Source organism: Mustela lutreola, chromosome 11 (genome assembly GCF_030435805.1).
Source record: "Mustela lutreola isolate mMusLut2 chromosome 11, mMusLut2.pri, whole genome shotgun sequence".
Taxonomy (NCBI): Eukaryota; Metazoa; Chordata; class Mammalia; order Carnivora; family Mustelidae; genus Mustela; species Mustela lutreola.
In genome coordinates, this window is record NC_081300.1 from 36,309,790 (window position 1) to 36,326,712 (window position 16,923).

A 16,923-nucleotide genomic window follows, 5' to 3' on the forward strand; every position below is an offset into this window, starting at 1 on the left:
GGGTTCCGGGTCGCACTGCGCATGCCCTGAAGTCATGGCCGGCGGAGGCGGTGGTTCGCGGCGGCGCGCTGCGCGCGGCGGTAATTAGTAATTGTCCTCCTGCTCCCGGGAGGCGAGGCGCGTGGGGCGTGGCTTCCCGGTGTCTGCGCCGCGGTACCGTGGCCCGAGGGGCAGCCGGGCAGATGAGACCGCCGCTTCTCCGTGCCCTGTAGAGGTTTTTCAGAGAGAAGCACGGACCGGTTCCGAACCCTCCGGACCGCCCGCGGGAACTGAAGCGGCGCGAGGGGCCGGGCAGCGGGACGGCGAGGCCGCGAAGAGGTGAGTCCCGCAGGTCCGGGAGGGGACAGCTGAGAGGGGAGCCTCGCGGGCCGTGGAGGCCGGACTTTCCCAGTTTCGGGTGCATAGTTGGGCTTCGGGGTGCAGCGAAGGACTTTAGGACGAAACAGTCCGTCCTGTTCATATCGTATTCGAAGAAGGTACTGTGGTGTTTAAAAATAAGAAGCAGTTTTGTGTCCTCTTTCCCATGTTCTGCACTCGCCCCTTTTTCCAGACCCTTGTCCTTCGGCTTTCTTTATTCTTCCACACACGTTGATTTGCAGGGAAAATCCGCCGGCCGGTCCGCGACTGCCCTAAGCATCCTCCCTGGAGAAAGGCATGCAGCTGCCCACTGAGCCATCCGTCTGTGCGTGTCCCCACCCACCCCGCTCCCCATCCTGCGAATGATTTATCTTTCACTTTTGTATATTAACTGAATTTCCAAAACTTCAGGCTCTGAAGATTCTTCTTTTAGGAGTCTAGCCCTATGGTAGTTACTTCCATTTTCCACTGCTCCCAGTAGAATAAGCGGCAGTGTGCAACAAACAAATGGCAGTTATGGGGCACCCGCGCAGACATTCGTTCATGTGGTTTCTTCAGTCATCCGACAAATATGTATCTTACCAGCTTTTCCTGGTGCAGGAAACAGCTGAAGGTGGTAGAGCTAGGTTGCCCCGTCCTCGGTCTCTATCTCCGGAACCCAGCCCTAGCCGCTTTGGCTGAAGGCAGATAACAATCACCATCCATCACTGATAATGGACGTCTGCTGGGTCCTGAGATGTCTGTCCATCTGCTTCTCCGGACTATACCTTCCCTTGTTTAGCTGAGTTCTGCTTTTCAAGGCGCAACTTGAGATAGATATATAGATATAGATATCTATATCTATATATTTTAAAAATAAATAAAACAAAGAACTCATTTTTAATTTATATATAGATATCTATAAATATCTATATCTATCTGAAAAATGTAAAAAATGTAAAAAATAAATAAAAGAGCTCATTTTTAATTTATATATAGATACTTATCTAGATATCTAGATACTTATCTATATATTATATATTTATATATATTATATTTATATATAGATACTTATCTATATATCTAGATACTTATCTATATATAAATTTAAAATGAGCTCTTTGTTTTATTTATTTATTTTTTACATTTTTCAGATTTTATTTCACAGTAATCTCTACAGCCAGCATGGGGCTCAAATCTACAAGTTCAAGAGCCATAAGCTCCACTGACTAAGCCAGCTAGGTGCCCTAAAGCTCAACATGATTATTCTGTTTGGAGTGTGGGCCTTTGGGTCCAAATACTATTGTGTGGATGAATGATGATAGTCTCTGATAAGATTTTCACTGTTTTATAGCCATATAAGAATGATACCCTTTTTCTGAAGTTTATTTGAAGAGGTGTTATTTTGCAGTCACTCAAGAGAATGAGATCAATCTATATGTACCAACACAGAAAGGTGTTGTTGAGTGGGGAAAAAAGATCCTGTTTGTTTAAAGGAAAAAAGACACATCTATTTGAGTATGGATAGAAACCATCCTAAGGGATAATACAAGAAACTGGCAACACTAGGTACCTTTGAGGAGTGGGATTGGGGGAAAGAAGCTTTAAATTGATTTGTATGTATTTAAGAAAAGATTTTAAATGTGAATTATTTTGAGATTGTCATTTCTACTTTTTTTTTAACGTTAAAATATTATTCTGTGAAATAATGATGATAGTGGGGATAATGGGGTATAGTTTCGAATATTTGTTCTTACCGGGCCCTCCCTTTTGAGGGTCCACAGAAGCAGTAATAAGTTGCCAGCTATGGCTGTGACCACATTAATCTCCAATTTCTGAGTTACTATTGCTTTTGCAGTGCTAATTATGGTCTCAGCACTCAGTTGTTCTCCAGTTGTTTCAAGTGTTTTACCAATTCAGGGGTAGAGCCTAGGATTCTTTCTATTTCATATATATATATATATATATATATATATATATATATATATATGTAGTTCTTTTATGTTTTCACAGTAGGTAGCAGTACACCAGTCAGGCACACTAAATGGTGTTCTATAAACCTTGATTACTTGATACCAATTTTCAGCACGAGATTTCTTAATTCAAATTGTTTTAAAAGCGAAGGCAAGAATTTTTTTTTTCTATCTTCTCTAGGAAGGTGCAATGGCGAGGAATTTATCTGTAATCTTGATTCTGACCTTCACCCTGTCAGTCACAAATCCCCTTCATGAACTAGAACCAGCAACTGCTTTCCCTCAGACCACTGAGAAAATTATTACAAATTGGGAATCTGGCATTAACGTTGACTTGGCAGTTACCACACGGCGACATCATCTACAGCAGCTTTTCCATCGCTATGGAGAAAATAATTCCTTGTCAGTTGAAGGGTTCAGAAAACTGCTTCAGAATATAGGCATAGATAAGGTTAAAAAAATCCATATACACCATGACCACGACCATCACTCTGACCATGATCACCACTCTCACCGTAATCACGCTGCTTCCAATAAAAACAATCGGAAAGGTCTTTGCCCAGACCGTGAATCTGATAGTTCAGGTAAGGATCCCAGAAACAGCCAGGGGAAAGGATCTCACCGATCTGAACATACCAATGGTAAAAGGACTGTTTTCATTAAGGATGGTGTTACTGCTAGTGAAGTGACCTCAACTATGTATAATGCTGTCTCTGAAGTCGGAACTCACTTTCTAGAGACAATAGACACTCCAAAACCCGGAAGACCTTTCCCCAAAGATGTGAGCAGTTCCACTCCACCCAGTATCACAGAAAAAAACCGGGTGAGCCGGCTGGCCAGTAGGAAAACAAATGAATCTGTGAGCGAGCCCAGAAAAGGCTTTATGTATTCCAGAAACACAAATGAACATACTCAGGAGGTAAGATGAATGCTTTTCATTATGCCTGCTTGTTTGTCCTGTCATTGCCATTCTGTCTCTACTTGCAAGGAGTATAAAGTAAAAATAAAATGATGAGGTTTTTGGAGAGCGAATTTCTACCTTTTCATCCAGGCATCCATCAAAACCCAAAGGCCTTTGTCCCTACTGTGTCATAAACATTACTGATAGAAAACTTGGAGGGTAATTTTTTTATAAAATGGTGCTGGCAGCTACAACTGTTTTCTAATATGGAATTTAAAATGAGTATGAAAAGCAGTAATCAAGGTTATTTTTGGATAAAGTCTTTAAAAGGTGAATATTGTTAATGAAAAGTAGAGAATGAGAGGTGGAAAAAGCAGGCGTTAGAATCCATGTTTTAGGGAAAGGTGTGGTTGAAGGCACAATAGAAGGCAAGAAGAACAATAGTGTTACCTTCTTGGAAGAGGGATCTCAGTGACTTGTGGAGTGCTGAAACTGGAGCAGCTCCCAAGAACCATGTGCTGGACAATAGAAAAATCTGGGAACTGAGGTTCTAAAGTCATGTGTTTTTCCTAAACTTGACTTCCAGCCTGTACAATTTTCCTTGGCTGAGAAATGTCCAAGGCAAGGAATTAGTTGGTATGCATTAATATGCAAACCTTAAAGAGTACTTCATTCAAGTCATCCTATGACTGTACCAATTCCAGAATAATCCTAATGTTCATTCCCATAGCGACACTGGTCCTAAAGTTTGTCCTGAATAGTATTGGCCAAGAACTATGGGAATTTAAAGTAACTTTATAGAAGATGAGAAACAGGTGCTACTGCCAATTTTTTTGTGTGAGAAGGGGAGCTTAGATTACCTAGAGGGGATTCTCTTCAAACTAAGCTTGTCATCTAATTAAGTTGTTGAAACAGCTGCCTGCTGGTACAAGTTTGTTTTATTAACCAGCCTTGCCCTCTGCAAGAGTAATTTACATAATTTAATATTCTCTCGTTGTAGAGCTTTTGCCAGGTGAATAGACAGAACTGAGCTAAGTTTTGCAAGTACAGTCATTGCAGGAAGAGTGACGTGTCTTGGGCTTGTTTAGGCCACGTAGGGTAGCATTACTACTAAAGCACCATATTTCTCAATCTCTAATGAACTCCATCTCAAAATTAAAGCTCATTTCCTTAATAGGTTTATACAATGAGTTAACAGGCTTGTGAATGTCCATTTATCCTCAAGGTTGTTCCGCTGAGGGCTTTCTCTGGATTACTAGTGATTGAGCTCCTTCTCCTGAGAAAAAATTAGGCATAAGAGGTAGGATATCCCCATTGTGACATAGCATCTCCAGGGAGCTTGAGGCAAGTTCCAAAGTACTCAAGACACAAGTTGGTTTTAATGCATTAACTTGAAAAAATAAAGAAGTAGCTTCAGTATGGAAAGGGTGTTGTATCATCAGAAAACTTTTTTGGATTGTGTAATGAGAAGGCTTTTTGGTGATTTTCACTGCTTTGTTTCCTGCAGTGTTTCAATGCGTCAAAGTTGCTTACATCTCACGGCATGGGCATCCAGGTTCTGCTGAATGCAACGGAGTTCAACTATCTCTGCCCAGCTATCATCAATCAAATTGATGCTAGATCATGTCTGATTCATACAACAAGTGAAAAGAAAGCTGAAATCCCTCCAAAGACCTATTCTTTACAAATAGGTAGAGTCATCTTTTTTATGCAAAAATAATTTCAAGTAGATACATTTATGTTACACTTTTTCTTATATTTATATCAACCTATTCATTTTCCAGCATAATCCTAAGTATCTTAATTTTTTGTTCTCTGCCTTGAAAGTGAAGAAAGCAAGCTGGTTAGCCTTGCCTTAAGAAAAAAAATAATAATAAAAAAATAAAACAGCTATGTAGCTGAGGTCATCCTACAGGAAATCAGGGGCATCTGAAATTTGGGCTTTTTATGTTGTCACACTGTTTCAGAAGGTCAGTTAATATCTGCTGTTTAAGAGCCTAAATCTGATTCTTATTAATAAATGAAACTAGGATCAGTTCTGCTGTAGTGTAGAACCTGCGTTGCTCAAAAACTATGGTAGATAAATAATTCCCTTGTTTACTGAAGAAATCATTGAATTCCCAGATTCTTTTTATATTTCTTTTTTCTTCTTCTTTTTTTTTTTTTTAAGATTTTATTTATTTGACAGACAGAGATCACAAGTAGGCAGAAAGGCAGGCAGAGAGAGAGAGAGGGAAGCAGGTTCCCTGCTGAGCAGAGAGCCCCATGTGGTACTCAATTCCAGGACCCTGGGATCATGACTTGAGCTGAAGGCAGAGGCTTAACCCACTGAGCCACCCAGGCACCCCTCTTTTTTTTTTTTTAACTCCTCTCTTTCATAATTTAGCTGTGTATGGGAGTCCAAAAGCTCAGGTCCAAGTGATCTAGAATTTGTCATTGGTAACCATTTTCTCCCTTTGACCCCCATCTGAAGAACTTTCCACCAGGCTTCTGCTCTTTCCCAGGAGGGTTCAGTCAGATTGTTCATTTGCACCAGAAACAGATTTCTCAGTTATTATTCTGTTACCACAGCCCTCTTCCACTAAGTTTGTATTTCTTTAGCTTAAGAAATGCAACTTGCTTTGACAGGTTGCTTTATGCTACTCTGTTAAAGTTCATCAATTGTATAATTTTTCCTTTGCTGTGTTTATTTGACAGCCTGGGTTGGTGGCTTTATAGCTATTTCCATCATCAGTTTTCTATCTTTGCTCGGCGTTATCTTAGTGCCTCTCATGAATCGGGTGTTCTTCAAATTTCTCCTAAGTTTCCTTGTGGCGCTGGCCGTTGGGACATTAAGTGGTGATGCTTTTTTACACCTCCTTCCACATGTAAGTACAGACATTTGCCCTATCAGTGTATTTTATTATTCAACAGTGAAAAGATTAATATATTTTTGGTTTGTACTAGAATTCTTTGTTTGATATATTTAAGAGGTTAGAAATTTGGTTTAGAGGAGTTGATTCTAAAATATATTAGGTGACTGAAATTTGCATTTACATACTAGATCTTAGTATATGTTTGTGGTTTGTTTTTTGCTTTTCTCTTTAATGAAATTTACTAAATACAGACTAATTTAACTTTTTGGACCCAGTTAATAAAAGGAGATAGATTCTGCCCAGATATTATTACTGTGACAGATACATTAGTGTACTTGCTACAGAAATAAAAACTGATTCTGTATGTACTCAAGAAACAAGTTTTCCTTTGGAGTTGAATTTATGTGTATAATTAGAGATTCACACTCATTGACACAAGTAAATTCTTAAGTAAGTTGAATAGAGTTTACTTAATAGCTCCATTAAAAAGTTAAGTATTTGGATCTCATCTTTTAAGCTTCCCTTAAAGGTTTACAGGTCAGTAGGGAAAAAATCCTTATGAGAGCTCTCTACATAGCCCGTCATGTTCCATCCTCTAGTGAAAAACTGTTTTTGCTGTGCTGAACTCCCCGTCCCCAGATGGCAGATGTTCACCACGCAGCCTGTGTGTAGGGTGTACCCTGTGACCACCCCCAACTCCCCTCTGTTGATGAGCTGCACAGTCGGTTCCCTACCATGCCTGAGGGCCAATGCCTGCTGCAGACTGCTGGAGCGTATCACCTGATCTCAGATATCTGCCCGTGACACACACTAGGCTTCTTGTAAGCACAGCAAAGGGACTGGCGTGGGCTTTTTCAGTGTGGAGTACAAATAGAACACCCTGTATGCCTCTTGAGTCTGGGAATTCCCTATCATTTGTGGCCATGGTAACTTGTTCAACATTGAAAATACCTGCTACCTATATGAGAGTCAGGGAATGCATCTGTCATCACGCTAAACCAATGCACACTGTTAAGTGCCTTAGCACATTATACATTAAGCTCTAGCTCACTAGTAGCCTGTGGGTCATTTTGATGTATTAAACTTCCCCCTCAGCTCTGACATAGCCCATTAATTGCCTAATTTTAAATGGTTTCCATATTTGGCCTTACTGTCTTAGCCAAGTTTTCTGACATGTATGAAACTAATGAATTCATAAAATACATACTGTTTTTCCTGTAGTCTCATGCAAGTCACCACCATAGTCACAGCCATGAAGAATCTGCAATGGAAATGAAGAGAGGGCCACTTTTCAGTCATCTGTCTTCTCAAAACATAGAAGAAAGTACCTATTTTGATTCCACATGGAAGGGTCTGACAGCCCTGGGGGGCTTGTATTTCATGTTTCTTGTTGAACATGTACTCACATTGATCAAGCAATTTAAAGATAAGAAGAAAAAGGTAAGGAAAAGTACTGTTTACTTACTAGACATTTTTGAGTAGGATTCTAACTAGACTGTTAGCTGAGCTTTTCCAGCAGGTATGATCTTCATTCAAGAGAGTTTCAGTACCCTGAAATACTTTTTCTTTCCAGAGGCATAACCCTGGAGTTCTCTGTTTTCAGTATTTCCTTCAGACTCCTGAGAGGGTAAAAATGGCAGAGGTTCAACATTTGTGTAAAACCAAACAAGGCACAAGCAGAGTCTTGAAGATCTGAAGCATCATGATTACAGCCTTGATGGTGGCAACGGTTTCTTGGGTATATACACCCAAATTCATTGATGTGTGTTTGTTAAATATGAATTCCTTCTTCATTGTCAGTCATACCTCAGTAAAGTGTTGTGTTTGTTGGTTTGTGTGGGTTTTTTGTTGGTTTTTTTGTTTTTTCTTAAACGGGCTCCATGCTGAGATCAAGACCTGAGCTGAGATTGAGAGTCGGACATTTAACCAACAGAGCCATCCAGACATCCCTACATGCTTTGGGTTTTTTGTTTTTTTAAAGATTTTATTTATTTATTTGACAGAGAACACAAGTAGGCAGAGAGGCAGGCAGAGAGAGAGAGAGAGAGAGAGAGAGAGAAGCAGGCTCTGCACTGAGCAGAGAGCCGGATGCGGGCCTCGATCCCAGGACCCTGGGATCATGACCTGGGCCGAAGGCAGAGGCTTTAACCCGCTGAGCCACCCAGGCGCCCCTACATGCTTTGTTTTTTAAAGAAGCATTATGGTCACACTGTCAGTATTTTTTGGTAGTTAGGATTAACTGTTCTCATTAACTTTAATTACTCACCCTGTAACTGAATATTCTCTATGTTTCAGAGGGTTTGTGATTTTCACAGTCTTGTCCTTTACAAATTGCCACCAGAAAATAGTATGAAGCAAAACCATAGGCTCTTTATTTCTGGTTTAAAAAAAAAAAAAAAATTAACTATGGTTATCTGTCACCTCTTAAACTGTTGTGACCAGGCAAGTCAGTCAAAGGACTGTCCTGATGGAAACTCTTAAAAAGGACATATACACATCTTAGACATTTTAATTTAACTTAAACTGCGTGTACATTCATATTCTGGTCATTTGTTGTTGACCAAGGTTTTCTTTGAGTCAGAAGTTTGATAATTTTTTCTGTAGCCATGCTCCTTCACCTACAGTCTCCAATTTTGGTTTCTCTCAAGTGAAGAAGAGGTTACACACTTGGAAAGCTATAATGAGAGGAGAATCTAGGTTTTGTAAATTTTATGCAATGGTTGCTTTCATAACTTGATAGTCTTTTTTTTTTTTAACAACTTGCTTTTGAATCTTATAAAAGCATTCAGCTTAAGTTTTCATAGAAGTAACTATTCTCACCATCATTTCACAGTTTGAGTTATGTGTCATTAAATTGTGCAATTACTATAACAAGCCTAACTGGCATGAAGAGGTTTGAAAACAAACGCAGTTGTTTCTTGCTGAGCGCAGAGCTCACTGTGGGAAGCAAGTGCGTGTGTGAACAGGAAACTTGCCTCCTTCTCCCTCCTGTGAACATTTGCCCTTAGAGATTTGTCCTTCACTAAGACCTCAAGTTACAAATTGTGAACCTTCTCTTTACTGGACCTAAAGCTAGAGGAAAGAAGTGAAATGAGAATAGCTTATTCACTCCTTATCCAGGAGTCCTCTTCCATGTTCCCATTGTCCCAGGTGCTTCACTTGGACTGACTGGAGCATATATCCTACTTGCTGACATTCCCTGGAATTCTTTCCCTAAAAAAACAAATGATCTTACATTAGTTTCAGGGGGAGGTTTGGAGGTTTGTTTGTTTTACTATGTCTCTAGTTCACATGCCATCATTTCTAACATTCTAATTTCAATTTAGTTTTTAAATTTTACCTATAGATAGCTTTTCCTTAATCTGGTACTCTTTAACATGGGACTGTTAAGAAGTAGGCTCCCTGTGATTTAACACAGAACAATTTTTAACTCAGTTGTGAAATCAATCTTGTGTCATGACCAATGTTTTTAAAGGCAGCGGTAATATGCAGTGTATGACGTGTTTTACTATGGCTTATAGTCAAAGAAGTTTAATGATCTCTTTTCTAAAATAGTTTCTACTGGAATAAAAGCTCTGAAGAGCTAGGACCTTTGCCACATCTCCAATGCCTAGAATAGCATCTGGCATGATAGATAGTTAACAAACATTTGTTGAACGTATAAGAAACTTTAAATGGCAAGCAAGCATAATTTCTACACAGACTTCCCACAGGAGTTTTGCAAATATTAGTTCTCTTCCCTTTCAGAATACATTGAGTTTATCTTTTGTTAAAGGTGTCCAGATCTTAGAGTTACTTGTTTAACAGTTTTAAATTACATTTGTTCTCTCAAAACAAAACAGGGGCACCTGGGTGGCTCAGTGGATTAAGCCTCTGCCTTCGGCTCAGGTCATGATCTCAGGGTTCTGGGATTGAGCCCTGCATTGGGCTCTCTGCTCAACGGGGAGCCTGCTTCCCGCTCTCTCTCTGCCTGCTGCTCTGCCTACTTGTGATCTCTCTCTCTGTCAAATAAATAAATAAAATATAAAAAAAAAAAAAGTTCTTCCATATACAGTGAGTGTTTAGAATTTTTTCAGCCTTATAACAGGACCTAGGATTTTCCAGAAGATATCTATTCTGCATCCTTAGGAGATTGCATATATCATATGATATCTGTCAATTTGAAATCAATATTCAAATTCAAATACACCTCAGATGTATGAGGTTACATCTCATACTTGATTATATATAGTTGGACCTTTATAATAAGTTCAACCTCAAAAGCTTTTTTCTACCAGTGAAGCCTGTTTCTACCAGTGAAGGTCACGTTGAAGACCTGCAGGTCATCTATGACATCTCCCTTATCCTCGTATCTAGGCTAGTTTTAGTGAATACATCCGGAACTTTTCCATTTCTCTCCCTCTTCCTTGCTATCATTCTAGTCTAAGCCATGCTTTTCTCCCACCTGGGTGACAGCATCCACTTCTTAACTGGCCTGTCTACAGTATTTTATTGTTTCCTTCTTCCAGTCCAGAACAGAACAAAGTGATTTGTTTCAATGGAAATCTGATGAAGTTGTACACTGCCATTTATAATCCTTCCTTCAGTGATTTCTCTATATTTGTAGGACATAGTCCACACTTTTAACTTGGTTTGCATTGTCTGGATCTCCTTCTGCCGCCCAGCCGTTAGCCCCCTATCTCTGACCACCATGCACTGCTTTCATTTCTGGGATGGGATTGGCCTCTTTCTGTTTTAAGACCCTCCCACATGCTGTTCTCCCTACATGGAATCCACCTCTATTCCCAGCCTACAGTTCCCCCACAAACCTCTGCTTATCTTAGGTCTTGGTGTAAGGATCACCTTCTCAAGGAAACCTGCCGTGGGACTTAGTTAGGTCTTATTATACACTCATAGCATTATGTGTTTTCCCTTTGTAAAACATGAAAAATTGCAATCAAAGAATTGTTTAATCATTTTATCTGTAAAGCCTCCCTCCCTATGGATGATAAGCTCCATGAAAATAGAGACCATGTGTATCTTGCTTTATGTTGTATTGCCAGCATACAGCATAGGGAACATTATAGGTCCTGATACTTACAGAATGAAAGAACTGGTTAATCTGTAAATTCTCTGGAGAGTCATTGCCCAGCAGGAAAGAAAGCATTAACTGAACTGATATAAAACATCCTGAATTCATTTATTGTCACAAACATTGAAGTACTTTCTCCGTTAAAGGTACTAAGCTGGGGGTCGGTATATAGATGGGTTTGTGTGCATGCCTTTAAAAACTCTATAGTCTAAGAATGTACAGATGGTTTACATGTTATCAGAGCTAGAATGAAATCTCGGGCCCAGTGGTGATTGTTTAAGTCATACTCAAAAGGACTGCAGATAAGAAATCTATTATTTGTGGGACCATTTTCAGTCATTTTGAGTATTCTATTCTACATAGGAAACGTATATAAGTAAAGTATTACTTTTACGCAAGTAAGCAAAGTAAAGTAATGAATGATTTACATAAGTAAATCACACACTGCACCATTGTTCAAGTGGTGACCTTTCTGCTTGGGCTCAAAGATAAGGATAGCATGGTATTGAGGTGGTTAAAAAACCTAGTGATAAATTCAAGGCTAACTAATAAGAGATTTGTTTAAAAAAAAAAAAAAAAAAGAAGCTTGGTAATGGTGTTTTATTATAGGAAAAGTATTTTAGTTTTAATAGCAAACACCTAATCAGTGTCACAGTATAGTTTTAGGTTATAAAAAGTCTAGGAAGTATGGGGTTTCGGTGTCCAAAAGAGGGCTGGAGAGAACCAAGCAGTTGGTTAGCAGACCACTAAATGCTGGAAAAAATATCTCCAGTTGGTTCTAAAATTGATAACCTGAGGCATAGTTCTGTTTAATATGTGTATGAATCATTCAGGCCTCTAGTTAAAATCCCTGTGCTGATTCATTAGGTCTGGGTGTGGCCCAAGATTGTTCATTTCTAACAGGCTCCCCAGAGCACACTTAAAGTAGATGACCTAGGGGACATTGAGAAAGATGGCTATGTGATTTTGCAAGCTTCACCATCCTGAGCAGCTGTTATGCCGAAAACACACAGCTAGGTGCTGTGTAAATTAACTATAGGCCCTGCCGGCCCTTGGAGGACTTTTATCCCAATCCCAATAAAGGTCCCTTACTCTGTTGTCTTCCCTCGGTCTTCCGCTTAACTGTTTGTTTATAATTGTACACAGAAGCACTTCAATGGTTTTAAAGTGCTGCTTTCTCTTACCATTTTAGAATCAGAAAAAACCTGAAACTGATGATGATGTGGAGATTAAGAAGCAGCTGTCCAAGTATGAATCTCAACTTTCAACAAATGAGGAGAAAGTAGACGCAGATGATCGTAAGTCTTTACAAATCTGAGGTCTGGAGGGAGTTTACTGCACTGTGATTTGCAGGCAGCTTGGACTCTCTGGGACAGAGGGGACCATGTCCCTTTGTCTATTTTATTTTTTTTTTACTTTTGAAATATTTAATGCCTTTTCTTTTTAATTGCCAGTGAGTAAGCTGTTTATATTATATTTACATTTCTTCCTCTAATTTTTTATTTTGAAGGAATTCAGACATACAGAAAAGTTTCAAGAGTATTGCAAAGAGGGGTGCCTGGGGGGCTCATAGAGTTAGGCGTCTGCCTTCGGCTCAGGTCATGATCCCAGGGTCCTAGGATCAAGCCCTGCATCAGGCTCCCTGCTCGTGGGGAGCCTGCTTCTCCCACTTCCTCCTCCTGCTGCTCCCCCAACTTGTACTCTCTCTCTCTCTCTCCATCTCTCTCTCTGTCAAGTAAATAAATAAAATCTTTAAAAAAAAAAAAGTAATACAGAGAATTTCTGTATCTTTCATACAGCCCCCATATTTTACCCGCCCTTCATTCTGTTTCTCTCTAAGTACATATACACACACTGTTTTGCTAAGCCATTTGAAAGTAAATTACAGACGAGATGTCTCTGTATCCCCACATGCTCCCTATATGTTTCCTTAGAAAAAGGACATTGTTTTATATAACCATGGTTCAGTTATTGAAATCAGGAAATTAATGTGATACCATGTCATTACTAGTCTCTAGACCTCACGTATGTTTTTCCAGTTGTCTTAATGACTCCTTTATATTTTCCCTCCATCAGAAGAAAAAGTTGGTCCAGAGCATAGCCCAGGATCAAATACTGCATCTAGTTGCCCCTCATTTGGGCTGTTTCTAATCTTTTTTAGGACTAGATTGATCACTCGGGGCAGAAGTACCACAATGTGGTATTATATCCTCTCCAGTAATGCGGTGTGCTGCCTGCCGTGATGCCCCGGCTGTGAAGTTACTGTTTTTCCTGTAACTGGACTGTTAGCTTGCCATTTCTTATTGGATGAAATGAGATAAGATGAAAATTTTAAACCTGACTCCTCGCCATGACCCTCATGGTCTAACCCTGCTCTCCACTCTGTCCCATTGTTCGTTGTGTCCAATCTCACTGCCCTTTTCATTCCATGAGCACACCAAGTTTATCTCCAAGCCTTGCATTCACTATTGTTCCTGCTCGGAAGCCTCCTGTCGGATCTTCACACAAATTCCTGCCCCATCAGTTAGACTCAGACGCCTTACCTGATCACGCAGACAAATGTCTCCCAGTTACTGTCCTTCCCATTACCCTTTTCTGGTTTTCTCCATGCTGCCCAGTGCCTCATAGGACCTTATTTACACATGTTTTCTTATTAAATGTGTCTGTCGCCCCACAAGAACAGAATGTGCTAGAGGCGCCTGAGTGGCTCAGTGGGTTAAAGCCTCTGCCTTCGGCTCAGGTCATGGTCTCAGGGTCCTGGGATCGGGCCCCACATCGGGCTCTCTGCTCGGTGGGGAGTCTGCTTCCCCCTCTCTCTCTGCGGGCCTGTGTGCCTGCTTGTGATCTCTCTGTCTCTCTCTCTCTGTCAAATGGATAAATAAAATCTTAAAAAAAAAAAAAAAAACGTGCTTGAAGTTAGAGACTTTGTCACACTCCCATCCGTCCCCTGTGCCCGGCAGAGTACCTGGCCAGAGTAAGTGCTCACTAGATAGCTGCCAGCTAACCAGGGAGAAATCTGCTTAGTTGCTACTGCCTACCTCTACGGTTTCCTTCCCAACCTTGGTTTTTTATCCTGGTTTTTTTTCTCTAAAGAGTAAATAAAATGTTCTTGCTCTTCTTGTGTCTATTCCTTCTTCATCACGGAGTCCAGTGCGGTGTATAACAGTGAGAAGGAGTTGTTGCCCTGGAACTGGACCACAGTGTTGGGAATGTGCCCATGAAAAGTGTGATCCGTGCACAGGACAAAGGGAAAAAACAAAACTTTACTGTTGAAATTTACTTTTCTTTGTACAAGTAGATAATAAATAAATTGTCCTTGGTGATCACTGTATTTCAAATGCTTGTTTTTCCTTGAACTTCACCCTAAAAAAAGAAGTTAGACAAGAGGATTATGCATGTTTTTTATTTCCAATTTTCAGTATTTTTCTTAACTGTTTTTCTAAAGTAAGTATATGCTGCTTTTTTAACCAGGGGAAAAAGACATCTTTTAAAATGTAAGGAGGCAGGTATTACACTGTATGTTAATTAAATGGAATTTTATTAATAACTTGAAAAAAAATGTAAGGCAGAAGAAATCAAGGAAGAATCTTGGGGCTACTTATTGGAGATTGAAGTTTAAAGTCCGTTCTTAATCTGTGAGGCCATTTCATTTCTAAAATTCATTAAAACCTGTTGATGTTTTGCATCAGCAGTATTCTGCTTCATTCGGTAAGTGAGAGGCTTGCCATGCTCTAAGATCTTTTTTGACTTTGTCGGGGATGTTTGGAAAACGCGCATTAACAAAGCCTTCTGACTTTGACCCAATGTCCCTTATGTTTACACCTAGGACCTGAAGGCTATTTACGAGGGGACTCACAGGAGCCCTCCCACTTTGATTCTCCACAGCCAGCAATCCTGGAAGAAGAAGAGGTCATGATAGCCCATGCCCATCCGCAGGAAGTCTATAATGAATATGTCCCCCGAGGCTGCAAGAATAAGTGCCATTCACATTTTCATGATACGCTCGGCCAGTCCGACGATCTCATTCACCACCATCATGATTACCATCATATTCTGCATCACCACCACCACCAAAACCACCACCCCCACAGTCACAGTCAGCGCTACTCTCGGGAGGAGCTGAAGGACGCCGGCATCGCCACATTGGCCTGGATGGTCATCATGGGCGACGGCCTGCACAATTTCAGCGATGGCCTCGCAATTGGTACGCATCTGCATGTTTGCTTCTTGTTGGCTGACTCTGAAAGTCACATGACACCACCAGGCCCCTTTTAATGAAGACTGGGGCCATTTTGATAAAGCTAAAAACTTCTAAGATCATCAGAATGTTATTTCTTCTGTAGCTATGTTGACAGGGAAGTACTAAATAAAAGTTACATAAGATTAAGTGCTGCAAACTGCCTGCTCCGTTACCTAAGTGGTAACTCTCAAAAATTGTTTTAATTTGTAGAATCTTAAAATCAAGCTTTAACGTGCATGGAGTATATGTTTTTGTCGGGTTTTGTTTGTTTGTTTTTACATTAGAGTTCCCCCCCTTATCTGCAGTATAAACAATATTAAGGTACAAGACACTTTTTTCCATCATCTTTTATACGGAAAGAATCCTAGCATATCTGATAAGTTGAGTTAAAAAAAAATTTAAGAGAGATTTTGCTATTAAATTGTTCATTCTATCATGACCAAGAGATAATAGAATACTTAAAAATTATAGTGACTTGGTGCTGGAAGGAGCAGTGGAAATAATTACAGGTTAGGCAGCTAAGGCCTGGCAGGGCGAACCCCTTGCCCAAGGAGGCAGTGCTGTTTTGTACCCAGGCAGAGAGGAGCACAGTTGGCTCCTTGGAAGCCTGGTGTGCTTCCTCCTCTGGGTACTGTGCACAGCAGAAGCAACAAAGGAGGAGATGCACATGCTCGGTCACACTTTATAAGCGATTGGTTGTATACAGTGCTAGTTTTTAAAATGGGGGGAGCTATTTGTCTTAGACTTTTCTCATCAGACAGTGAAAGAATGAATGTGAACAAATCTAATTACCTAGTGGATTCTTCTGAGGCCAGTGAAATGTGTTTGTACTCTTGACTGCTGCATTTTCTTCCAAACATTTTAATTCAGTTTACTTTTTACATAAATGTTTTCCGTGGTAAGGATTACATCTCAGGTCTGTGATAAGATCCTCTAATCACTCTGAAGCACAGTGGAGCTTACCCTTCTCAAATGTACCTGCTTATGCTCCACTGGGAAATTTAAACCTAATTGCATGTAACCTAATGTTATTTGTAAAGAATATGCAGAGTGCAGCTGGAAAGTTCTGTTAATTCATGACAGAATCTCATTTACTTCCTTCACCTCATGCTGAATGCTGGTAAGATTAAAAAAAAAAAAATAACACCCATAGAACAATGTAGCCAAACTTTCTCTGATTGATTTTTACCCAGGGGCTGCTTTTACTGAAGGTTTGTCGAGTGGTTTAAGTACTTCTGTTGCTGTGTTTTGTCACGAGTTGCCTCATGAATTAGGTAAGAGAGCCATATAAACAGTATTTTCCAGGGGGATGAAGTGTCCTAGTGTCACTGGCATTTGCTATTGATAGTTCCAGCAAGCTTCCTCGTAACTTCTCTGCCTTCTACTAGCCTAGCTAGGTTTCTTTTCTCACTGAGTATAAGTTTGTTTCCAGGCAGTACTCTGACCCTATGAGTATAATTACACAATTGCCTCTGTGGCATTGCGAGAGAGATTTGTGGGCCTCTTCTCTCATCCTCTTACCCTACCACATGCCTTCCTGGACCAGC

The 16,923-nt window shown here is 40.2% G+C and overlaps 1 protein-coding gene across 2 annotated transcripts in view; it reads left to right on the top strand.

Moving 5' to 3' along the window:
• Positions 1 to 16,923, top strand: part of SLC39A6 (solute carrier family 39 member 6) — a 20,544-nt gene continuing 3,621 nt past the window's right edge. The window contains exons 1-8 of one of the 2 annotated variants that reach the window (XM_059140289.1): positions 1 to 318; positions 2,491 to 3,228; positions 4,718 to 4,901; positions 5,908 to 6,077; positions 7,287 to 7,505; positions 12,329 to 12,434; positions 14,963 to 15,340; positions 16,570 to 16,650. In XM_059140289.1, the coding sequence (XP_058996272.1) occupies positions 2,500 to 3,228; positions 4,718 to 4,901; positions 5,908 to 6,077; positions 7,287 to 7,505; positions 12,329 to 12,434; positions 14,963 to 15,340; positions 16,570 to 16,650 (1,867 nt within the window). In that variant the 5' untranslated portion in view covers positions 1 to 318; positions 2,491 to 2,499. The remainder of the gene's footprint in view (positions 319 to 2,490; positions 3,229 to 4,717; positions 4,902 to 5,907; positions 6,078 to 7,286; positions 7,506 to 12,328; positions 12,435 to 14,962; positions 15,341 to 16,569; positions 16,651 to 16,923) is intronic. The other variant, XM_059140290.1, reaches the window with a different exon arrangement.